General features: G+C 47.5%; 1 protein-coding gene across 1 annotated transcript in view; it reads left to right on the forward strand.

Annotated features, from left to right (window-relative positions):
* Window positions 1–26,620, forward strand: part of Cdh23 (cadherin related 23) — a 365,574-nt gene that overhangs the window by 13,036 nt on the left and 325,918 nt on the right. Inside the window, 1 exon segment of the mRNA XM_040732605.1 lies at window positions 22,648–22,719. Within this exon segment, the coding sequence (XP_040588539.1) occupies window positions 22,653–22,719 (67 nt within the window). The 5' untranslated portion in view covers window positions 22,648–22,652.

Below are 26,620 nucleotides of genomic sequence, written 5' to 3' on the forward strand. Positions count from 1 at the left end.
TGGAGATGTTTTTTCTTATCTTATTGCGATGGCAGAGACTTTCTGCATTAGATTGAATGGCATTGGTAGTGAGACTGTCTTATTTCAATTCACTTCTAGTTCCAAGGACAAAGCTTTTGCTGTTTGCTATTGTGGTGTTTGCTATAGCTTTCTTGCTGATATAATTCATAAAATTAAGAATATTTTCTCCTAATTCCCTCTCCCCAGTTATGATAAAATGCATATAACATAAAATGTGCTACTTCTTACCTCTCAGAGAGATGACTCATTAGTTAAGAGTACTTGATGCTCTTGCAGAGGACTGGAGTTTGGCTCCCAGCATCAGTCAAGAGGTCACAGCTGCCTGTAACTCCAGCTCTAGGGGATTCTGACGCCCTTGTTGGGTACTATACTTATATGTGCATACCCTTGTGCAGACACACACATGCACACATAATTACAAATAAAAATTTAAAAATATTGCCACTTAAATCATGTTTAAGCTTGCAACTCAGTGGTGGTGAGCACATTCACAGTCTTGTGCAACCATTACTGTTCTCCGTCTTCAAAACTGTCTCATTGTCCTAAACAGAAACTCCATGCCATGCCCACTACAGAGTAACTCCCCATTCCTTCTCTTCTACTCCTGCTAGCATCTACCTTATTTTTTGTTGGCTTATTTGGGGTGTCTTATGTGTTTGTCTTTCTTCACTTAGAGTCATGTTTTCTAAGTTCAGAACACAATCCCTTCTTATGGCTGAATAATTCTCTGGTGTATATATGCTATGTTCTGTTTATTGTTCATGTACAACTGCATGTTTAGGTCTCCAACCTCTGAAAATGCTGTTATGAACATTGGTATGTGCATATTATCTGGGTTCCCACTCTCAGTATATATGTAAGAGTAGAATTGCAAATATTATGGCAAAATTATCTCACTTTTTGAGGTCCCCATGTCTGTTTTCCACAACACCTGTACCTTTTTGTATTTCCCCCAGCTACGCTCCTCAATAATCCCACCAACACTTACTCTATTTTTGATAGTAGCCACATCCTGCTGATACAGCCCCATGCATTTGATTGGTATCTTCCCTACCCCTACCAGTGTGAGCCAGGTGGCACATCCCTTCATGGGAATTGGCCGGTTGTGTTTTCTGTCCGGTTTTGAATTGAGCCATTTGTTGTTTTTCAGTTGTAGAGTCTTTCTGTATTCCGGCTCTTAATCTGTTATCAGACAGATGAGTTACGAACACTTCCCCATTCTGGGGTTCCCTTTCCCTCTGTGGAGAGTCTCCTTTGATGCACAGAAGTCTAAATACCTTTCTTGCTGTATCATTGTCTGGGCTTTGATGTCACAGAAGTCCCTGCCATATCCAATGTCATGAGGGTTTTCCTTACGTTCTTCTGGGAAGTTTATCATTTGGTTCTTGAGATGGCTCTGTTTATCATTTGGTTCTTGAGATGGCTCTGTTTATCGATTTGGTTCTTGAGATGGCTCTGTTTATCATTTGGTTCTTGAGATGGCTCTGTTTATCATTTGGTTCTTGAGATGGCTCTGTTTATCGATTTGGTTCTTGAGATGGCTCTGTTTATCGATTTGGTTCTTGAGATGGCTCTGTTTATCGATTTGGTTCTTGAGATGGCTCTGTTTATCATTTGGTTCTTGAGATGGCTCTGTTTATCGATTTGGTTCTTGAGATGGCTCTGTTTATCGATTTGGTTCTTGAGATGGCTCTGTTTATCGATTTGGTTCTTGAGATGGCTCTGTTTATCATTTGGTTCTTGAGATGGCTCTGTTTATCGATTTGGTTCTTGAGATGGCTCTGTTTATCGATTTGGTTCTTGAGATGGCTCTGTTTATCGATTTGGTTCTTGAGATGGCTCTTCTTGGCTGGCATTTGACTGCATCTGGAATTAACTAAAACTGAAGTAGCTGGGTACATATGTGAGGATTTTTTTCCCTAATTAAGTTGTTTGAAGTGGGAAGACCCACTTTTAATTCAGATCCTTTGAGGTGGGCAGATTCATCTTTAATGTGGGCCACACCTTCTGGTGACAGCCTACATAAAGGACATGGAAGAAGAAAGCACTTGTTCTTTGCCTGCTGCTCTTGCTGTCAAGTCCATTCCTTCACTGGCATTAGTGCCCACTTCTTCGGGATTTTGGCATATGCTAAAGAGCAGCTAAGACATCCAGCCTCATGCACTGAGCAACTCCTGGATTCTTGGATCTTCCATTGGTAGACAGCCATTGTTGGACTAGTTGCCTATAACTCAGTCAGTTTGTCCGTGTCTATCTATCTATCTATCTATCTATCTATCTATCTATCTATCTATCTATCTGTTACTCTAGAGAACCCTCACTAATAAAGTTCATACATTTGTTTTTCTTTTATTTCCGAGACAGGGTTTCCCTGTATTGTTTTGGAAGCTGTCTTGGAACTCACTCTGTAGACCAGGCTGGCTGGCCTGAAACTCACAGAGATCCGCCTGCCTCTGCCTCCCAAGTGCTGGGATTAAAGGCGTGTGCCACCAATGCCCGGCTGCTTTTCTTCTTGTTCCATTTTGGGTTCATTTTCACACACAAGGTAAGGTAGGAGTCAGCTTGGCTCTTCTGCATGTGGTCAACTTTCCCAGCTCTGTCTGTCCTTTCCCCACTGCCCTGTCTTGGTACCTTTCGTAAAACTGGCTCTGAATGATGGCTTATTTGTGGACTCCCTTCTATTCCATTGGTCAGCATGTCTTCCCTTCTGCTGGTATCCCATGTTTTGATTACTGTAGCTTTGTAGTCAGTTTTCACTTTGGAAAGGATGAGTCCTCCAAGTCATGTTCTGAAGATGGAGGGTTCTGTTCTGCCTGCTGATTAGCCCCAAATAAACACACAGAAGCTACATTAATTATAAAACTATTGTCCAGTGGCTAGGGCTTCTTATTGGCTAGCTTTCTCTTAATTATTAACCTATAACTGCTAATTTTTGTATCTCTACATGGCCTTATCTTACCAGAGAATGCCTGGCGTGTCCTATCTTCCTGGTCTCTACATGGTGTCTCTCTCTGCCTCCTCTCCCCAGAATTCTCCTCATCTGGAAGCCCTGCCTATTTTCCTGCCTGGCCAATCAGTGTTTTAGTCGTCAACCAATAAGCGAAACATATACACAGAAGAACATCCCCCATCAATGTTCTCTTTTTCGGGATGGCTTTAACTATTTAGGAGATGCTTTGAGATTTTATACCATTCCTTATGGTGAATTTTCCAATTTCCGTGACTAACACCACTAGTATTTTTCTTTGCAACGGGATCTCACTACGTAGCCAAGGCTGATTTTGTGATCCTCCTGCCTCCACATCCTGTGTGTGGGGATTGTGGGTGTAGACTACCATGCTCAGTCTCCACTGGGATTTTAGAGACACTGCATTAAATCTGTGGGTTGTTTGAGGTGGCATTGGCAGTATCCCAACAGCAGTGAGCTCTTGGCCATGAACGTGGGATAGCTTTATATTTATTAGTTTTCTCACCTTAGTTTCTTCCAGTAGGTGTTTTGCAGTCATCGGTGTCTGTTTGTCCAAGTTAGACTCCTAAGCGTTTTCATCCTTTTCAGTGTTATCATAAGTAGAATTGCTTTCCCTGCTTCCTTTTCAGATTTCTTTCATTGTCTGACTTAGAAATACAGCTGATTTTTATGTGCCGTTTTGTATCCTGCAACATCTCTGAATTCGTTTGTTCCTCCTAACAAGCCTTCACAAGCTCCCATCACGTGGATACTGCTGTCACTTTACTTCTTGGCTCTTGTCATGTGTATATTGCTGTCACTTTACATCCTCACTTTGAATTTGAATGAATTTCCTGTGTTTCTCTTTGTTGCCCAATTGCATTATCTAGAGCTTTGAAAAGTGATTTGTTTTGTGTTTGTGTGTACGTATGTGTGCCTATGAGCGTGGGAAGTGAGAAGAAGGTGTTGGGTCCCCTGGAGCTGGAATTATATAGGTGGCTATGAGCTGCCTGGTGTGAGTGCTGGGAACCGAACTGGGGTCTTCTGCAAGAACAAGCCCTCCTAAAAACTGAGTCATGGCTCCTGTCTCTTATCAGGAGCCTTTAGTGCTTCTGTTGAATAGAAGTACAACAGCAGGTACCCTTTCTTGTTCCTACTCTCAGAGGAAAAGCTCTTGTGTAGCCCTGGCTGTCCTGGAACTTACTCTGTCAACCAGGATGGCCTCAGACTTAGAGGGCCACCTGCCTGTCTCCCAAGTGCTGGGATTAAAGGTGTGTACTACCATGGCCCAGCCAGTCTTTCACTCTTGAATACAGCATTAACTAAAGATACTTTCCATGTGTGACATTTTCTGTTTCTTTTACTAAGAACTTTCGTCTGTTTTGTTTTTGAGACAGGGTCTCCCTATGTAACTCTGACTGGTTTGGAACTCACTATACAGGCTAGGCTGGCTTTGAATTTAGAGATTCACCTGCTTCTGCCTCCTGAGTGCTGTGATTGAAGACATGCAGCACCATGCCTGCATTATATAGAATTCTTCCCAGTGAATTATTGTGTCTGTTGACATATTACTATAATATTTCTTCTTTCCTCTGACAGTGTAGAGAATTATAATGTTGGGTTTTCAGAAGTTAGCCTATCTTTCATTCCTGGAATAAATGCAGACATACACACACTCACACATGTACATACACAGACACACAGACACACACACACAGACAGACAGTCAGACACACACACACACACACACACACACACACACTTCGCAATCTCACTCTCCCACTGACTAGCTCCAATAGTTTTGTTTGACCATGCCCTGCATGACTATGCACTTTACCATGTTGGGTTTGATTTTATTTCCAGACATGTCCCTGGACTTTCCTTTCTCATGTCTGATTTCCCTATCAGGTCACAGTATCAGATTCCTGGTTTATGATCCGCCAGGACTGTTCCCGCCTCTTCCTGTTTTCCTGGGGACTCTGGGAAGGTCTGCGTGTTGTGTTCTCCTTACCAGTTGAGTGACTGGGTCGGGCAGCTGTGTGGACTTAGGCTTCCTTCTTGGTGGGGCAATTATAAACTGCAGTTTACAATTCTTAGTGTCATAGCACTATTTATATTTTAGTGTTTTGTGTGTCAGTTTTAGTTTTAATTGTATCTTATAAGGGCTTTATCATTCATTACTTTCCAAGTCAGGATACCTCTCAGTCCTCTTATTTCACTTTATTTATTTATTCAGTGTGTGTGTGTGTGTGTGTGTGTGAATGTGTATGCATGTCACTGTGTGGCTGTGGAGGTCAGAGGACAACGTCTTTCCTTCCCCTTTGTGTGTCCAAGAATTCAGCTCTCATTCCTTGTTTATGTGTCATTATATTTATTTTATGTGTATGGGTGTTTTGTGTGACTATGTCTGTGCACTGTATTCACGCCTAGTGCCTGCAGAGGCCAGAAGAGGGTGTTGGATCTCTTGGAACTGTGGTTACAGATAGTTGTGAGCCTCTATGTGGGTACTTGGAATCGAACCCAAGACTCTTAACTGCTTGAGACATCTCTCCAGCCACATGTGTCACATTTAAGGTAGATATTCTTTAAATAGAATGTGGTTGTTTTGCAATCCAGTCGGTCTTTGTCTTTTTGAGTATCTGTTCCATTTACATTTAAGATATTTTCAGAAAACACACACACACACACACACACAAACACATACAAGGTATCTCCATAGTTGCTTTCTGTCTTCTTGGTTTATCTTCCTCTTTGTGGGTATTTGACTGCTGTGACTCAGGTGTAGAAGTCAGAGGAAAAGTTGCAAGAGGAGTCAGTTCTCTCCTTTCTCTGTGTGTGTCCCAGAAATCAAAGTCAGGTTAGCAGGTCATTGGCAACACCTTTCCCTGCTGAGCCGTCTCACCGGCTCTGTCTTCCCATATTTATTACATCAGAGTTTCCTTTGGATTTTAAAACGTTCTTTGATTATTTTTATTTTCAGTTTTACCTCTAGTGGTTTATTCATTACACAATTCTTTTTTTTAAATTTTGCTTTTTTGGGGGTTTCTTTCTTGTTAATTTTTTTAATTAAAAAGTTTTTGAATTTAAATTAAAAAAATTTTTGAGACAGTCCGTCTATGTAGTCCTGCTGTCCTGGACCTGTTTCTGTGTACCAGGCTAGATTCACACTCACAGAGACCCACCTGTCCCTGCATCCTGAGTGCTGGGATTAAAGGCGTGTGCCACCACTGCTTGACTACCACACCCAGATCTATTTTGATTTAGTTTTATTTATATTTTTTTAAATTGGCATACAAAGTCCCAGGTTTCCTCAGTCATTTTCATACATACTTTGCTTTTGCTGATCTTTCTTCCTCCTTTCCCGGCACTGTAACCCTCTTCTGCTTTCATGCCATTCTTTCCCCTCCCATAAGCTCCCTCCCCCTTCTAGAAAGTTCTCTTTCTAGTTTTGTGACCTATACCTACTCCCACACATGTATGCACATAGGAAAACGAAAACCGAGGATCCACACATGAGAGAGAACATACAATGCTTATCTTTCTGAGGCTGGGTTGCTTCACTTATTATGATAATTTCTAATTCAAACCATTTTCCTGGAAACACTGTGATCTTGCTTTCTTTATGACTGATAAAATTTCACGTGCATGTGTGCTAACGGACAGCTGGGCTGGCGCATTTTCTTGCTGTTGTCAACGGTGGATAAACATGGGTGTGCAAGTGTCTCTGCGGTGGGAATCAGGTTCCGGCAGTGTCGTTGACTTCAGTTGTGCATGTGTTTGACATCGCAAAAAACCATTTTTGCTATTATTTAGTCTGATGTTCTTTATTCTTCATTGCGTTTCTTGTTTCATTGTTTTGAGTTTTGAGATAAATTCTCACCCATACTTCATGTTTCCTTCTCTGTTTTTCATTTAAAATATGTATGTTGTGTGTGTGTGTGCAAACACGCATGGGCATGTGTGTACACATGTATGCTTGCATGCGTGCCTGCGTGCATGCGTGTGTGTGTGTGTGTGTGTGTGTTTGTACACGTGCAGGTGCCCACAGAGGCTAGAAATGAGTGTTGGGTCTTTGAGAACAGGGGTTACAGGCATTTGTGGGTCACCTGATGTAGTACTGGAAGCAGAACTCAGGTCCTCCGATAGAGCAGTAGGCAGTCATGTCCTCTGAGCCATTTTGCCCACCCCTCATGTTTTCTTTGGAATAAATTTTCCATTTTCAGAAGCCCTCCCACCAGAATGTATTCGTTGCCCATTCACTTTGGAGGGACATTTTACTGAGTATCTTGTCTCACTGAAAGTATCTCCAATTCAGTGTTTTCTGGCTTCCATATATTCTTTTAACAAGTCATCTCGTAAATTTTTAGCACCTTTGAATTTAATGTGAATCTTTACTATTTCCTTTTTAAAAAAACTTTCTTTTGCCATTGTTTTTAGCAATCCTAGTTTGATTACCTTGCTTTGTGCCTGTAGATTGGTATTTTTGATCAATGTCAGAAGAGTGTCAGCTAATGTGTCCTTGATTTTAAATGATTATATTTTTCACTTTTGGATTTTTTGAGAGCGGATCACACTATGCAACCCTGGCTGGCTTGGAGCTCTCCATGTATGTAAAGCTGGCCTTGAACTCACTGAGATTCACCCGCCTCTGCCTCTGAAGTGCTGGATTTACAGTGTGCACCACTATGCCTGGCTCTTATTTTTGGAATTTATCATGTAGTTTTAAATTCTTCAATCAGCTTGTCTATCTTTTTGGTCACTTGCTTTTTGCAGATATACTGTCACAATGATTTTTTTTTTTTTGGTTTTTGAGGCAGGGTTTCTCTGTGTAGCTTTGGAACCTGTCCTGGAGGAACTCCTCTGTAGACCAGGCTGGCCTCGAACTCACAGAGATTTGACTGCCTCTGCCTCCTGAGTGCTAGGATCAAAGGCGTGTGCCACTACTGCCCAGCTGTCACAATAATTGTTAAGCTCATATTTTTTAAAATTAGTTTTTTTACAGATTTATTTATTTATTATGTATACAGTATTCTTCCTGCATGTATATGTGCAGGCCAGAAGAGGGCACAGCACCAGATCTCATTACCCCTGGCTGTGAGCCACCATGTAGTTGCTGGGAATTGAACTCAGGACCTCTGGAAGAGCAGCCAGTGCTCCTAACCTTTGAGCCATCTCTCCAGCCCATTAAGCTCATATTTTTAACCTTAGTTTCTACAACTTCTTGTCTCCCACTTTCCCTGACTGTAATGTGGCTGATAACTTTATGATGTGAAGTCATTCTGTGTGAGAGTGTGGCGCATCAAGGGGCTGTGTATCCTTTCAGATAACTTTATGATGTGAAGTCATTCTGTGTGAGAGTGTGGCGCATCAAGGGGCTGTGTATCCTTTCAGAGAGGACTCACGGGATCACCTGGTAGACAGTAGGGTGGCCAACCATCTTACTCTAGCCAAAGCCTGACTGACTCAAGGCTCAGTACAGGTCTTCAGTGCTGGATCCGTAATATACAAGAGTCTTAGCTATATCCAGTTTTCTGTGGTGTTCCCATACTCCAATTTCCAGCTCTTCAGTAAGGGGAGTCAACTGGAACTCAGCTCTGCAACTAAGCTGCTTCCTGCTTGTTCTCAGCTTCTTCCACCTATGGCTTAGGAAGTGGCAGACATCTCAAAGGGAAAGCCAACATGAGGATTGAGTCCTTTCTACTTGTCTCCTCCTATCTCTCTGGGTTCTAGATCTTTACCTGTGGCTGCTTTGTTAAGCCCAAGCTCAAATTAATCTCCCAGGATCAGGAGGTGGCCACAGCTGTGCTGGCTCTCCTGTTCTCAGCCTTTCCAAGGCCCCGGGTGGAGAAGACGCTCATGGGAAAGTCTTTCCTGGAGCCGCCTTCTTCCCTGCGTCTGTGCCTTCCCGCTCAAAGTCTCACTGCCCTGATAACACAGCAGACCTTCAAGAATAGTTTTCAGAAATCTGCTTTCTAGTCTCATGAAGATCATCAGTCTTGCCCCAACTATTGAACCATATCCAGAAGCAGGACCTTGTTGGGGTTTGCAGCCCAGTCTACTGTTTACTGCTGAACTAATCTTGCCCTATGACCTCTCCTCTCCTAGCCTTGATCTCCTGATCTGTGAATGGGTGTGGCCAGAATTGCACCCTCTCTATCAGGTGGTTGTGAGAACTCACAACAAAAGAGTGCTGGCCATGCTGAGTGTGTGCACCCAAGAAAGCACAGTTGCCACCACTGCGGGTGAAAGTCACTCACACCAGCTACAGGCATAGGAAGTCCTGACATGTGACTGGGACGCAGGGAGTGTATGTCAAGTGAATGAATGGCTTGCTACAAGATGTCAGGGTTAATGGTGTGACTGTGTAGACCAGAAGTCCAAAAGGGAACAGAAGCAGAGTGGGATCTATTAGGAGAGGAGATTGGTTGTTTTTAGGGAGGTCTCTTTTGTGACATCATATGATATATTTTATTGTTCAAGTTTATTTATTTACCGCATGTGCTGTATGCCCCTCTTTATGTGGCTGTGTTCATGTGAAGACTAGGCATCAGTATCAGATATTTCCTCAATTAATCTCTATTTTCTCCTTTTATATGTATGTCTGTGATGTGTATGTGTGTCCATGTGTGTGCAATATGTGCAAGTGCGTGGTGCGCTGCATGTGTATAGCACACTGGAGGTCATATGTGTTCACATTCATCACCTCCTCATTATTCCTTTGAGGCAGTGTCTCTTCCTGAACCTGAAACTTCCACAAGTAGGCTACCAGCCAGACTGTATCAGAAATCCTGCCTAGTGCTGGGGTTACAGGTGTGTTGAGGCTATTCCTTCTTGTCACATGGGTGCTGGGATCCAAACTCAGGTCCTCATGCAACGTAATAAGTTCTCCGGCCCACTAAGACACCTCTCAGTCCCTGTCCACCTTATTTTTTTGGGACAGGGTCTATCCCTGAGTTTGGTTAGGCTAGCTGACCAGTGAGCTCTGGGATCTGCCATACATTCAGCTTTTATGATGGATGCTGAGATGTGGAGTTGACTCCTCATCACTTTACCAACTGAGCAGCCTCCTCTACCCATTAAATTTACTTTTGAATAGTGTAAAGCTCAAAAGTTCCCCAGAAGAATCTAGAGGGACATCAAACTCCGGCTTCAAGTCCTCTGCATTAGTGCTTGTGTGCAGGACAGATGATATTGGTGTTGATGATAATGGCGGCGACCACGGTAACAATGAGGCTTAACTATGACAATTAATGATTGTAATGACGATGGTGTTGGATGACGGTGACCACAGTGATGACGATGGCCATGATAACCACAGTGACGACGATGGCCATGATAACCACAGTGACGACGATGGCCATGATAACCACAGTGACGACGATGGCCATGATAACCACAATGATGATGGTGATGGACAATGATGACGGTGATGATTATGCTGACAACAATGATGATTGTGAATGGCAACAACAATATTAACAACAATAGTGACAATAAAGATGACAAGACTGATGACATGACCATGATGATGTTGACAGTGATGATGACAAAAATAACAACAGTGGTTGTGATGTTGGTGAGCCAGCTCATGTGAGACTGGGTTTAGGATAGGACGTATGCTGCCTCATTTGGTCCCCCAACAACCTTAATTTATTTCAGAGACAAGGGAAACTGAGGCATCAGACAATACAGCTGCCCACTCAGGCTCACACACCCAGTGGCAAATAGGGTGTGCACCTTGTGAGTTTGGCTGCTTACTTCAGCCTCTTCTCTGTAGTTCTTAGTGCTGCCTCCTTCCAGAAGTTTCCTCAGGACATTAGTAATGTAGGTAAGGAATACCAGGCTAACTGGGGTGGTGTTGAGACCTCTGTCCTAGGAGACATTTTAAGAGCTGATCTCCAAGGTCTCCACAGGGTTCTGTTTGCTTCTGTGATCTCTGCTTTTCCCCGTCTGCGGTCATCTTTTCTCCCCTCCGCAGGAGTCCTTGTGCACTCCTGCTGACCCTCAGACAGGAGCCCTTTCTGCACCTTATGGGAAAAGGAGGCTTGCCCACCCTCCTTCCTCACAGGGGCAGAGGTGAGCACAGAGAGGGCAGTGGGCACAACGTAGCGACACATTAGGTCTGTCCAGCCACGAATGGCCCCATGCTGTCCCTGCCTGATCCCTGCCCTGCTTCCTCTTCACCTTCATCTGTCCCTACCTCCACTCTCTCCCCCCAGCTCAGCCTAAGGAGCACCCTTACGCCTGGGGAGGTGGGCGGGGGCACGTGGGAAAAGCCAAGTAAAATTCCTCACTGGGAACAAATCTCATTTTCCAGAAAGTCTTGACAAAATGAGGCATTAAATTACAATATTTTGGAGAGCGTCGTAATTCTATTGCAGACAGCCCTTCATCATGGCATCTGAAAGCTGAGAAAATACAAAACTCATTAGATTAAAATAAACCACCTACCGCTCTGGAGAAAAGCATATTTATCAATATCAATTTACTTATGATTACTCTGGCCTGCAATTTGTTATTTTTAAGAATTATGATTTGTGTATTGCTCACACGCATGTGAAATTTTTTTTAAAATTGAGTATTTAAAAAAAAGATATCCTTGTCCTTAGCAAAGGTTAGAAAGTGGTTTCGGGGTGGCAGGGAGCAAGTGGTAAATATAAAGAGACAGGAGGCAGAACATGGTGAGGTGTGTGTGTGTGTGTGCGCGCGTGTGTGCGTGTGTGCATGTGTGTGTGTGTGTGTGTGTGTGTGTGTGCAGCAGTGTGCTGCCAGTGTGACCGCCTCATGGACCTTCAACCACAACTTGTATACCTCTAGGGACAGGAAGCTCCCCATCCATCTGCTTAGAAACACACTCCATCCTTTGGATGGCAGGGCTAATTAGAATGTCTTTCCTCTTAACGGGTCAGAAGTTGCTTTTAAAGACTGACTGTCTTCACAGTCAGTCCTGGCATGCTTTATCCACACCCGTTGATCCACAGGCTCAAATTCCTCCCAGGAGGGCTCAGTGTATGCATCTGTGAAATGGGCTTGCCACTCCATGTACCCTGATGTCTTCTGGGGGGGGTACTTTTTAAAAAGTAGCAGCATGAGAAGTACTTGTGTTATACACGTGCCCTGCTTTTGTGTCACATTTTTATTCACGAAATATACATAACATAAAGTTGACCATTTGGGTCATTTCAAATGCCCAGTTTTGAATACCATTGGGCAGTATCATGACCATCTACTATCTGGAACTTTCTATAATGTGAAACTGAAACTGTGCCCCATTCTTCCCTCCCCAGCACCTAGCGCCACCCTTAAACTTCCTATGAACTTGGCAGACCCAAGTAGCTCAGACGAGAGGCATCATAAGGCCTGATGTCCTGCTGTGTCTGCCTCCTTCCTCTTAGCCTAATGTTTTGAATTTCCCACTGATTTAGTGTGGGCCATGTTTTCCTACCCTCTAAGATTAAAAAAAGTGTGTGTGCATTATGCACATATGTGTGCATGATACATGTACCTTTTTTGAGTGTGCGGCAGCACATGTCTGGAGGTCGGAGGACAACTTTGTGGAGTTTATTCCTTCCCTGTACCTTTATATAGGTTTTGTGATTGGAACTTGAGTTGCCTGGCCTGTGCAGCCATAAACACCCTTACCTGCCGAGCCATCTGGCTGATCCAGGTTTCCTTACTTTTAAAGGCAAAGATTCTCCCACTGTACACATGTGTTGCATTTTGCTTCTCTGTTCAGTTATGAGCAGTGGGTATTTGGTGGGTCCAACATTTTGGACATTGAGATAATGGTGTTTTAGAAATGGTGTACAAATGTCGATACAAACTTGGGACCAAGAGTAACAAGCCACAGCGATGGCTAAGGAGAGAGCGGAGTCTGGTGAGTTGAAGGGAGGGAGGGGCGACTGTGCCTCTGACTGGGTGTGTGGAAGCTAGTCACTTCCGGACTGCAGGGACGGAGGCAGATTTTCTCAGGTGAGAAAGGCAAAGACAGGAGCGTTGGAAAAGAAGCGAGATTGCTGTGCCTTCAAATGGGAGCCCCCATGGGAGGTGGCTCATGGGAGGAGGTAGGCTCTGCTTGCAGGGCACCCAGGGTCTGCTGGCACAATGGCTCTGGGCTGTTCACTCATCCCCATGCTGGGATAGACGCCTGCAATTATGCGGGATGCTGAGAGCCCCCTTCCAGAAGAAGCCAGGACGGTACCAGGTGGTATTAGGACTGCGCCTGGAGAACAGGGCTGGCCACACGAGGCAAGGTCAGTGGTACTCTGAGGATAGGGGCAGCCCAGCCAAGGACACAGGTGACTGGCACGGGAGCTATCAGCAAGGTGCCAGGCCTGGCGAGCCTTGGTGCAGCTTGCTAACCTTGGCTGAAGCAGGGGAGAGGAGGAAGCTGAGTTTGACTCTGCTCTTGCCCTGGTACCTTGATGATGATGAACCCCAGGTGTCTTTCTAGACTAGGCAGAAAGAGCAATAGCCTCATGGTGTCCTGACTAGGGGAGTGTAGCTTAGGGTACAGTCCTTAGAGCAGTAGTTCTCAACCTATGGGTCTCAACCCCTTTGGGGGTCAAGTGACCCTTTCACAGGAGTTGCATACCAGATATCCTGTATAACAGATATTTACATCGGGAGCCATAATAGTAGCAAAATTATAGTTATGAAATAGCAACACGAGGAACTGTATTGAAGGGTCACAGCACTAGGAAGGCCGAGAACCGTTACCTTAGAGTGTATTTGACAGCAGCTGCATGATAATACAGTTCCTAAGTCCCAACACCTAATCATGTGTGTGGGTTTGGGAGTGAGGATCTACTGCGGCTTTCTTTGTCAAAATGAAATGTTAAAAACAATCTATGTGGCTGTCATCAGAGCACTGGTTCAGTCACATTGCCTCCTGTGCTGGCTAGTTTAATGTCAAATTGACGTAAGCTAGAGTTATTTGAAAGGAGAGAACTTCAACTGAGAAAAATGCCTCCATAAGATCCAGCTGTAAGGCACTTTCTTAATTAATGATTGATGGGAGAGGGCTTAGACCATTGTGGGTAGTGCCATCCCTGGGCTGGTGGTCTTGGATACTATAAGAAAGTAGGCTGTTGACCTGAACAAGGAAGAGCTCATGGACCCCAGACTGATAGCTGGGAAACCAGCATTGGACCAACCCAGACCCCCTGAATGTGGGTGTCAGTTAGGAGGCCTGGGAAGTCTATGTGACCCTTAGTAGTGGATCAGTATTTATCCCTAGTGTACAAGTAGTCACTGGGAGTCCATTCCCCATAGAGGGATACTCTCTCAACCTCGACACATGGGGGAGGGCATAGGCCCTGCCCCAAATGATGTGACAGACATTGACGATCCCCCATGGACGGCCTCACCCTTTCTATGGAGCACAAGAGGGATGGAATGGGGGTCAGTGGGGGGGCGTGGGTGGATGGGAGAGAGAGGGAATTGGAATTGATATGCAAGATTGTTTCTAATTTAAATTAAAAAAGTAGAAAAGAAAAAGAGAGCAGGCTGAGCACCCCATGAGAATCAGGCTAGTAAGCAGCTCCCCTCCATGGCCTCTGCATCAGCTCCTGCCTCCAGGTTCCTGCCCTGTATGAGTCCCTGCCCCGACTTCCCTCAGGGATGGACCGTTACCTGGAAGGGTAAGCTGAAATAAACCCTCTCCTCCTCAAGTTGCTTTGGTCATGGTGTGTCGCCACAGCAATAATAACCCTAACCAGGGCACCCCTCTTACACTGAGATACCCCTCAACTGCTGAAAAACAGGATGTGCCCACCCTCCAGGGTAACTACACCTGTAGTCTCAGCTATTGGGAAGGCTGAGGTGGGAGGACCAGTAGAGTCCAGGAGTTCAAAGCCAGCCTGGACATTAAAGCAAGACCCTGATTCTAAAGCCATCTGTCCACTCACCCACCCACCCACCCATCTATCCAGGAGTAGAATGTGGACACTATGTGGTTTTGTTTATTTACTTATATCAGCTGTGTATGTTTACATGTATGTAACGTAGTGCCAGAGATCAGCTTTGGGTGTAATTCCTCAGATCTTGTCCACTTTGGTTTTTTGTTTGTTTTATTGTGTTTGAGACAGGATCCAGAGTTCACAATTAGATAGTTAGCTGGACAGTGAGCCCCTGGAGACTCTCTTGTGTCCGCTTTGCCAGAGCTGAGATTTCAAGTGCCTGCCACCATGACTGGCTTTTTGAAAAGAAGTGTGATCCTGGGAGGTTGAATTCAGGTTTTCATGATGGCATGGTAGGTACATTACTGACTACGCCATCTCCTTAGCCCTTATATGTTTTCAAAATGTTGTTGTGTATGTGTACTATTGCACACACATGCAGTTCAAAGGACAACCCCTGGTGGTGTGTTCTCTGCTTCCACCATGGATTGGACTCAGGTTGTCAAGTGATTTTACTCTCTGAGATCACAGTCCTCCTTTTTATTTTATTTTATTTTATTTTCAAGATAGGGCTTCTCTGTGTAGCTCTGACTGTCCTGGAACTCTCCCTTTGTCCAAGACTGGCTTCAAACTCACAGAGATCTGCCTGTCCCTGCCTCTAAATGCTGGGATTAAAGGTGTTCGCCACCATTGAGTGGCTTAATTTATTATTTTTTTAAGAGTGTATGTCATGTCACTCTCAGGTGATACTTCAGGGAGTCCTGGGAAAGGAAGGGTATGACTTAGCTAGCAGGGGCAATAGCTTCCTGCTCTGTCCACTTTTTCATAGTTATTCACCATACCTGTAGATTGCTTGCAAGGAGAATACAATGTATGTTTTGCCCAATGATTTTTGAAGATGGGTAGGTATAGGGCCCAAAGCCTCCCTTGGAAGATGCTAGACCACTGTTGCATCCTTTCCTGGGGTCTCAGGTAATAGCCCTCCTCCCCTCCTGGTTCCCCAAACCTCTCCATTGTCACTTGATGAGAGTTTGGGGAAAGATGCAAGGTCAGAATGCCCAGGGGTGACTGTGTCCCTCCTTCCTGTACCATTGGCCTAGACACTGTGGGCTTTGAAGTGTGGCCATTGGTGACAAGCAGTGACTTGTCCATTGAGTGGTCCAGCAGTGTCGTCGGCAGGCACCATGCATGCACAAGCCTCTTGGTGTGTGGTGACGTGCCTAGCCCCTGCACTGTGTTTGATTTCAGCAGCATGTTGCCATTCAGAGTTGAGTGCGTCTGATTTTATGGGAATTCATAACAGTTCTCACTAAATCGTGGCACCCTGCTGTGAAAATCTCTCCCTCCCAAGAAAGCAAAGCGCTGCTCAGATGCCCCCCTCTGCCCTTTCCCTCCCTCAGCTCTGCTAGCCACTCCTCCTGTTGCTGGGGTGAGGGGACACTGCCTCTAGCCAGAAAGTGGTCCTTTACTCCTGCTCAGGCTTAGGGGGAAAATGGGAGCTGCTTGTGGCAGCCATCCTGTCTGGGAATGGGGTCTGTTTTCCTAAAAGACGGGGGCGTGGCTAACTGTCATCTCAGAAAGGAACGACTAGTCCAGGAAGCCAGGCTGCGGTGGACTTCCTCTGGCATTGTGAGGGGCCTGTTTGTGTGTGGAAAGATCCCTTCGGATTGGCAGGGAATATGGCTTCCTCCTGCCTGGACAATGGAGAGGACAGGATAGGGAAGCCTTTCTGGGTCAGGCTGGGGGGTCCTACCTGGACAATAAGCATATTATGGGCACACTCTCCTTGAAAGCCGCAGAGCCCAGCTTCTGTATGTGTGTGTGTGGATACATGTGTGTGCACCTAAGCGTGTATGTTGGTGGGCATGTGCATGGATGATTGTGTGTATGCATGTATGTGGTATATGAACAACATCTGGACATATGCTTTTTCTCTAACTGTGAGTCCTTATCTGCGGCTATGCTATCGACCTGCGTTTTGTCTCTGAGGCCCGGTGTCTGTGTTCTGCACATACGGATGCACTGCTGTTGGGGTGTGGCATGTCCTCCTGACCCCCTCAGTCTGAAGCAGGAAGGCGATATGGCTGGGCTTACCATAGGTGGAGAGGTGTGGTTGGCTGTGAGCCCCTCAGTAGTTTACAGGGTTTTTTTTGTTTTGTTTTGCTTTATTTTGTTTTGATTGTCACTGCAACAAGCACTAGACCGAAAGAACTTAAAGGAGGAAGGGCTGATTTTGGCACAGGGTCTCAGAGAACTCAGCCCACGGCCGCGTAGCCCCATGAGTCTGGCAGAGCATCCTTGCAGAGGGCTGTCCTGTTCTTCACTTCTTAGTGGGCAAGAAAGAGAAAAGGAGACATGGGAAAAGTCCCTGTTGGGACACAGCCTCAGGGGAGTCCCCTCCCTCCCACGCCTGTGATCTTCCTCCTCCAGTCAGCACCCCTCCCCTTTACCAGGCTCTAATCATGCCGCCATCTTAGTAGTCCGTGGAGGGATGAACCCACAGACTGTGTCACAGTTTGCCATGTTGGCGACTCCTCCACACATCTCTCTCCTGGCCTCGAGGACCCAGCCAGCTACCTGCTTATCAACAGCCAGGCCCAAGGGGAGACACATTCTATGGGCTGGCCTTGCCCCTCAGTGGCTTCACTGGAGCCTCTTTTGCCTTGGGTCCCTACCTTCCCGGTGCCTCAGCCAGAGTTGCCATGCTTACTTCTTCCTGGCAGAGGTATGTCATCTCCGGAAGGAAGCCCCCTCTGCTTTTGCTGGGATAAGGCCCACAATGTGACAGATGTCACACCTGTCCCCTGCTGGGCACCTGCATTAGCTCTGGCCTGCATCACTAACTTCCTCCGCCCCAGTCAGCTTCCATCCGTCCTGCCCTTGTGTCTACACGCACCTTCCGCGCAGCAGCTGAGGAGCTGTTTCAGAACCCAGGCCCCTCAGCCGCAGTGCTCCAGGTGTCCATGATGGCTCTTCACCTCCCTGACAATGTTTCCTGCATCATCCTCCATTGTGCATGCTAATTGGCGATGCTAACCCTTCCTTTTCCTCAACCACGCTAGGCACATTCCTGCCCCAGGACCTTTGCATAGGCTGTTGCTGGAATCTTTCCCCCTCAGATGTCCACATGGCACATTCTCTTGCTTCCTCATACACCCGGGTCTCAGTGACCCTCAGAGAATTCTCACCCCAGGGACCCTCAGCGTGTCTTGCCTGGTTCTTTCCTCTCCCCTCCTCGCTGCTCCTAACAGAGCACCCTCCCCACAACAACTCTGATTGTGCTGATCCCTCTCACGGGGCATCAGCTTCCCCAGACAGGGTCTGGGCCATTTTCTTTCCCGTATCCTGGTGTCCGGCACAAATGCCTAGTGTGCAGTAGGTCACTTCAGGATGGGCATGCACAGTGTCCCCTCTGTCAACCCTAGCTCAGATCCTCTTCCTGGTCCCTCTGCTGGCCTAGCTTTTGAGATGTTAGAATCAAAAGCTGCTTCACGGGCCTGTCCACTACCCTCCCTTCATCACATCACCCAGGGCAATCTGAACTCAGGACATCTAAGGTCTGAGACTGGAGGTGGCTATGCTGGCCTTCAGAATGGGGTTCAACTCCAGACCCCACTTACTAGCTGTGTAACCTTACTCACACACACGAGCATTATCGATCTTGGGCATCTGCATAGCTTTCTTGGGTACCTTGGGATCCTCTATGTTGGTGGCTCTTATTTGGCCTGGCATGTGTCTACACACCATAGGGCTTGTACAAGGTTGGCATAGGACTGGTAACCTGAATGTTTTAGGGCCTGCCTCTGTGTCTCTTTGGCAGTGGAGTATTTGAGAAGTTTCTGAAAGCTCTCCTGTGTATGTGAAGGACTGTTAAACCAGGCACCTGAAAGATTTGGGGGTAACTGGCTGTGGCCCTGCTTGTATATGTTTCTGGCAACTTGCAGGCCTAGGCAGGAAACCCAGCATGACAGATGCGTCTGTTTTCTTGTCTGGCGTGGAGAGGTGAGGGAGTACATTGGCCACATCTCCAGGGTGGGAACTTGAGGCCTGTGGTAAGAGGAAGCTAATGGGCCAGGCTGTGTGAAAAGGGCACAGGAGACTGGGGAGCTGCGGTTGCCCAGAACACTGCAAGGTTAGGCTTTCCCAGGGGAGTCTCTGCCATTCATTACAGCAGGCAAAGGCAGTGTCCATCAAAATGGCCATCTGTGAGCCAGGCACACTGCCCCTGGCTTCCGATGAACTTGGGCCATCTCATCTGTAAAATATAAATTTCCAAAGGAGTAGGGCCGAAGAATAAGGCCTGGGTCTTCAGGGACAACCAAGAACCAGTATGGACCAGTTCCAGCAGGCTGCTTGCCTTCACCCTTTGGAAGCCATGAGGTTAGGATCTAGGCCATCATCTCCCACTAGGGATGGAGAGACTGAGAATGGAAGCCTTCAGAGTATGGGATGTGTTTGGTCTCCCTTGACTGACAGCTGGGGCACTGAGCCAGTTTGATGGTATGAGAAGACAAGGAAATGGACAGACATCTACAGAGGGAGGTTGGGGTCCAGAATGCTTCTGTGACCTTGAGCTGGCCCTGTGGGATGGGGCTTGCATCATACAGGCTTACGAACTGTGTCAGGTGTTCCTACTGGGTCCTCTTTGATGAACACAGGTGCTCCTGCAGGGAGGGGCTACCTTCTTATATGTAAGTAAACCAGTTTGAGGTTGTAATGCTTTGCTGTAAACTCAGCCCTCTGGAGGTAAAGGTAGGTTTGTGGGTTCAAGGTTGGCTATAGAGCAAGATGCTTCAAAAGAACAGAACAAAACAGGGCTGGGAAGATAGTCCAGAGGGTAAAGTGTGTGGTCCTGCCTTCACATCTCTGGGATCCACGTAGCAGCTGGACATGGCAGCAGGCCCCTGCAGTCCCTGTTTTGGAGGTGCTGTGGGGAAAGACCGGTAGATTCTGGGGGTATGCTGCCCAACCAGCCTAATCCAACGGGAGTTCCAGGTTCAGTTGGAGACCCTGTCTCAAACAATAAATTGGAGAGTGATCAAAAGACACCAGTTGTTGAATTCTGGCCTCCACACACAGAGGCACACGTGAGCACACCTGTGCAAACAGTCCCCACCCCCCAAAAGAGAAACAATACTTGTGAGAAAAGGGAGTCACACAGGACAACGTGATGGCGTACCAGCCTGACTCCCCACCCCAGGGTGACTTTTCTTAGTCACAGTTTTATCATCTGTAAAATGGAGACAAGGATAACTTCTTGTTGAGACATTTGGGAAGACTGAGTAAAGGGTGCATCCATGAAAATCCCTGGCTGGTGGAATCTTCTAATGAGTGTTCCTTTTTTCCTTCCTTCCTCCTTGCCTGCGCCACAAACTTCCCGCGGCTCCCGGCAGCATGGCGTGAATTCCCCAGCTATTTCTGGGTGATGTTCCTAACAGATGTTTAATTCTCCTAACATCTGGTTTGGTAAGGCGGAGGGCTGCAGATTCTTTTTCTTCCTAAAGACAGTCCCTCACCACGGGGTGTCAGATCGTCACTCAATTGCTCTGTGCCTTGGTTTCTCCTATTGTAAATCAGGGATATTGTACACGATGCTGGCTGGCTTCTCTTCGGGACCCGATAGGATAATTTGAGATAACAGATGGAGAGTGGTTCCAATGTTTAGAAAAAGCATTGCGTTCAACCTCAGTGGTAGTTAGGAAAATGCAAATGAAAGTGAGGATGGCATGCCGTTTTTCTCGTGTCCGATTGACAGCCATTTAAAAAGAGGGATCACTTGCAGGTGGGCACCTGGGCCCTACTCCACACTGCAGCAGGGAATGTGAATTTCTGCCACCATTCCCAGAAGGGAATCTGGTGACGTCTAATGAAGGCTGACATACACACTTAGGGTTGGTATTTAATTGACCCAGCAATGCGCTGGCTGGAGGACCACACCGAATCGCAGAGTCCTGACACAGTCACACAGAGAGGAAAACCCGCAGAAGCCTTGCTTGTAGGGGTAAGAATCCAGATGCATGTCAGAGGGGACAGATCTCTCTATTGTAGGAAAGCCCTGCTAAGCTATCTTTAGCTCCTAAAGATAAGGAGGCAGTACTAAGTCACATAGGCTTAGAGGGTCATCTGCGAATGTCATGGCAGGAGAAAAACAAATGACTTTTAAAATTTAATTAAAAATTTTTTTCAGGGCTGGAGATGAAGCCCAGGTCCTTTCCTAAGCCTAGCCAGCTAGGTGCTTTACCACTGAGCCATACCCAGCTCCTCAGTGACAGACTCTAGACAGGCTCTTGACTACTGAACCACGCCCCTAGCCCCTTACTGGAAGATTCTAGGTAAGGAGTGTACCACTGAGCTACACACCCTCAGAACCTCACTGGTGGCTTCTTGGCAAGCACTCTACTTCTGAGACACACTCCAGCCCCTCACTGGTTGATCCTAGGCCAGCACTCTGCCTCTGAGCCACGCTTCAACCCCCTGCAAACACTCTGCCTTCCAGTCACACCCTAGCCCCTCACTGGTGGATTCTTGGCAGGTAACTCTACCTCTGAGCCACACTCCAGCCCCTCACTAGCGGATTCTAGGCAAGCTCTCTACCACACCCTTGGCTTGCAAGTTGCTACAGAGATCAGCAGCGTCCACAGAGACCCAAACAAATACAAGATGGGAACATACGGAGAAAGACAGAGAGAGAGGCTCGGTAGGAGGCCTGCCAGGCCAGTGCCTCATTGGATGGATCGTGATTGGCATAAAATGTGCTTCTCAGGAACTGAAGTATCTACCAACATTTAAGTGTCTGATTCATATAAAAGTCCAATTTCCAGACTTTTTACTAAATCAGAAGCTGTGGTCACACTTGACTCTTTGGATGGGGCGGGTGTGTGGCTTTCACACAGCCGGACCCCCTTCCACCAGTCCAGCAGCTCTCTCCCTTCCGTTCCCTGCTCATCGGGTGAGCTTTTCAGCTCACGAGCCCCTGAGGTGGGCTGTTAACATGTGGAAATTCACAGGGGAGGGAATGCCGGAGAATGGAGAAGAGGCCTTATCACTGTGAAATGCAGCCTGGTGGCTGCTTACTTATGTAATTAGGACGTTTCAAGTGCTCACGATAGGAAACTGCTCCATGGACCGTTGTATGTCGTTGGTTGTAATATCCGTGGCAGTCACCTCACTGTCTGCTCAGGACATGGGCTGAGAGACAAACACTGTCCCTTGCAGGGCTGAATTGGTGAATTGGCTCCCAATATTGGCAGCGATGTGGAGGACCCCCCCCCCCCCGCAAAGCCCTGTCAAGGGCCATTTTATTCAAACCACCAGAGATACCATGCCCTGAGTTTTCCTACCATCCTCCTGGGATGGGCGATGATCCGAACGAGTGTGAGAGACTGGAACAAGGATGTGGGGCTGGGTGGTTTGATGGACTTACCAGGCCCCATCCTCCTGGTTAACGCCACACTTGCTTCTGTTCCCAAGCTGGCTGTGCTATGCTGCTCTGCAGGATACAGGTTCATAGGGCAGAGGTAGCAGTGTGCCGTTTCATATACTGAACCTTGAATGTGTCCCCAGCAAGTCCTCTGTGTCTGACTGTCACATCAGTCCTGATAAAGCCCAAGTACTCTCAGACCGCACAATATACCCAGACCTGGACGAGGCTGAGAGTGGGTGGCCCAGACTCTCCTCGTGGGTGCCGTCCCCCACCCTTTCCCAGGCTTTGCTCTCAGACATGGGATTTGGAGTTCCGAGAGTTCACGTCTCACATGCTCTTCTTGTTTATATTCTCAGGAGCCATGAAGTGTCCCACTGTCACTTCCTGCGCTGTGCTTTGGCTTCTCATGCTGGTGTCTGGATCCTGGGGTAAGTCCCACTTCTCTCCGCCAATACCAGCCAGTGCCTGGGAGACTGGCCTGGAGGTTGCTCATGCCAGCAGCCTGACTTCAAGCTCTAGGACCCCAGAGACCATGTCTTGCCACGTGACTGAAGACACACTTCCCTCTCTAGGCCTCAGTTGCCTCCCGCAGTTTGCATAGGGCTGAAAATACTGGCTGTCCCCAGAGCCTGGGTCCCATGCGCTCATGGAGGAGTCTTGAGAAATTCTTAGGTTCCATGATCTGTGACCATGAACTGTCCTTCTCCTGGGCTGTGGAGAGTGGTCACAGTTCTGTTCAGTTTCACAGCTGTGTTTTGAGCATCTACTGTGTGATGCTGTGTGCATAGTATGCCTCCTCCAGGGAGTCAAGGCATCAACTCACCGGCTGGGGGCTCAGTCCAGTAGCAGAACAATGTGCCGGGTTGATAGATGCTCATGGGCACGTCCCTGGCTCTAGAGAAGTCCCTCGGGGAAAAAAAAGAGCCATCGGGCTGTAGGTAGGTGCCACCTGGCCGGAAGGGGAAAATGTTTATTTTGCCTTTGAGGACTGATAGTCATTTTACAGGAGGTGGGGAGGAGAAGGAATCTTGGACAGGGGTGAGTGGTCAGAATACCAGTGGGCAGCCTGAGTACAGGTATGCGATAGCCCAGAACTGTCCTTCTTTTAGGAATCTCCTCTCCTAGTGCCACTGGTGCCCGATAAAATGGCCTGGACACCTTGTACTCACCTATGGGCAGGAGATGGTAAGGAACACACTACACTGAAGGAAGGACCACAGGCATGCCGTGCACAGTGTCCCCCAGGACCGGGGTGTCCTCAGAGAACAGCTGTGGGTACCACGTGCCTGGCGACATAGCCAAGCACGTTCCCACGGGGCGCTTCTCTGTTGCTTCCCTCCAGGGAGCTGTGGGGCTGTGGAGGACATGGCTCGCCTCACACTTGTTGGAGTTTTGGTAGCCCTCCTACCTGAAGGCATTCTCCTCTCCTTGTCCCCATTCCCAACTGGGATGCCCTCAGCCACGGGGAGCTGACTCCCATCCAAGCAGCTAGGGACTACAGCCAGGGCTCACAGACTCTCATAGACAGAATGGACACAGTCTCAGAACCTTCTACAGAGGAGAGGCTGGGGCCCAAGGTCATTCAACCTGAGGGTTTTTGTTTTGTTTTGTTTTATCAGATAAACAACCCCTGTCTGCCCCATGCAGGAGGCTTTTGGGCTAGATGGCAGAAGCCAGGACGTTTGCATCTTGTGGGACTCTATGGGCTTAGACCCTTGTGCCTTTTCTGGCTTTGCCTTACCCGCTGTCTATCCACTAAAAGCCACACGTGTAACTATATAGCAGATTTGTCCCAGCTTGCTCAGGGAGCTGGCTGTCTCCCTTGAGACCTCAGTGACTGTTCAAGTGTTTCACATGCACGCTACACCCTCAGCCCCTGGGATCCCTTGGGCTCCCTTCTGAACCTCCCTGGACTGCACTTTCTTTGTCTATAGTTCAGGAGCAACACAGGTCGATCCCACGAATCAATATGGGCATCAAGCCCTCTGACTGGTACATTGGGTGCCAGATGAATGCTCACTTTATGCTCACCCTGTCGTTAGTAGCACTTACCTTTCTCTCATGGGAACAAAACGGGGCACAGAAAACAGAGAAGCATACCAAGTAGCCTCAGGCCACCCAGCAAAGTCTGTGGCAAAGCATAGATGATCTGCCTGTGTGCTGGCTAACTTTAGCTTTGCTGACCACATCTGTGTTTGCTAAGTTGCCCCCTTAGTGTGATGGGTGGCTGGTGCTGATCTTGGGAGTGTGTGTGTGTGTGTGTGTGTGTGTGTGTGTGTGTGTGTGTGTGTGTGTGTGTGTAGGTGGAGGGGCTGAAGACTATGTGGCTTACCATATCCCTTGCCATTCATTCCTGTGCTAGCTCTTCTCTGGTTTCCAGACTATGTCACATGGTCCTTCCCTATTGGGGACTGGGCTTCCCAGAATGAACTGTTGTTTCTCTGTCCCTAGGAGGCAGAGGTGAGATAGACCCTCAACAATGTTAAGCTCTCTCAGTCTGTCATTCCTCTGCTAGTCTCCTGTCCCTTTCCCCATAGTCTCTAGGGGCCCCTCTGCTCTCTGACTGAACAGAGGCCCAAGCAAGCCTTCTCTAACTCTTCTCTTCCAGCCTGGTGCCTGGGTGCTGGGTATGAAGAACCTCAGACATGGCATCCCTAGGTCCTAGGGGGTCTTATGAAAGGATATTTAGAAATAAACCGAGCTGTTGCATGCAAGAATTTCCTCAATCACTAATTTTCCACCCACTGTTGCATTTTTTGGGTGCCCAGGTTTCCTTATGTCAAAAACTCAAGGCCTGCAGCAGGTCTCAGAGTCCTTCCCCTCTGTACAGCGCTTTTATTCATGCCAGGATTAATAATAGCTACCACTTGATAAAGCTTGCTGTGTATTAGGCATGGCACCGAGGGTCTTTTGTGTGTAATCTCATCGAATCCCCATGTTAGCTGTGAAGTAAGTCCTGTTGTTATTTCCATTTTGCACACAAGTAAACCGAGGCACAGGAAGCCTTGTCCCTAGATGGGGGACAAGGAGGTTGCAAAGAAGGTGAGGTGCCATTTTACCAGCTCTTCCTAAGACTGCTGCTGTGAGAGCGGACACACATGTGCAGGTGTGTATGCACATCTGAGGTGTTCATGTGAGGGTGAACACATGTGTGCAGGTGTGTATGCACATCTGAGGTGCCCATGTGAGAGCGCACACACATGTGCTGGTGTGTATGCACATCTGAGATAGTTCAGGGAGTAAACATATGTATGCAGGTGCGCATGCACATCTGAGATGGCTCAGGGAGGGACACATGTGTGCAGGTGTGTATGCACATCTGAGGTGTTCATGTGAGGGTGAACACATGTGTGCAGGTGTGTATGCACATCTGAGGTGTTCATGTGAGGGCGAACACACGTGTGCAGGTGTGTATGCACATCTGAGAAGGCTCAGGGAGAGACATGTGTGCAGGTGTGTATGCACATCTGAGGTGTCCATGTGAGAGTGCACACACGTGTGCAGGTGTGTATGCACATCTGAGATGGCTCAGGGAGGGACACATGTGTGCAGGTGTGTATGCACATCTGAGATGTTTCAGGGAGGGACACACGTGTGCAGGTGTGTATGCACATCTGAGATGTTTCAGGGAGGGACACACGTGTGCAGGTGTGTATGCACATCTGAGATGTTTCAGGGAGGGACACACGTGTGCAGGTGTGTATGCACATCTGAGATGTTTCAGGGAGAGACACACGTGTGCAGGTGTGTATGCACATCTGAGATGGTTCAGGGAGAGACACACGTGTGCAGGTATGTATGCACATCTGAGATGGTTCAGGGAGGGCTTCCTGAAAGGAGACACATGAAAATGAGGTGAAGCATGGCGTTTAGCAAGTGGAGTGGAAAAGCCAGCCATGCTGGCCAGGTAGGGGAGGTCAGAGTGTCTGAGGACCACAGCATGTGTAGTCTGGCTGCCTAAGCAGCAGGAGGAAGCGATGCCATGCTCTCCCATGTCCCCATGTTCCCTCCCTGACTCCAGCTTCTCACCCTCTGGGAGCCTGGCCTGAGTTTGAGGGAACCCAGGTCAGTAGGAAAGAGAGTGGGAGAGCTTTCCCTGCTCCTTCCAGGGTTCCTGAAGCTCCCTGTAAGAGCCCCTGTAGCAGGGGCTGCACCACAGAAATTGGCTTGGTCCCCCCAGTTTTCAGTGACTGAGGGGTAAGTGTCTCTTATGCCTACTGGGGCCCCCAAGAGGAAATGGAGAATTGGAGAAGCCAGCCATGGGGTAGACTTGCTAGGGGCTTTGTGGTGAAGTCCCCCAGTCCGAGCACAGGTCACCTGGATCTTCCC

This window comes from Mesocricetus auratus, unplaced genomic scaffold (genome assembly GCF_017639785.1).
Source record: "Mesocricetus auratus isolate SY011 unplaced genomic scaffold, BCM_Maur_2.0 Super-Scaffold_100027, whole genome shotgun sequence".
NCBI lineage: Eukaryota > Metazoa > Chordata > Mammalia > Rodentia > Cricetidae > Mesocricetus > Mesocricetus auratus.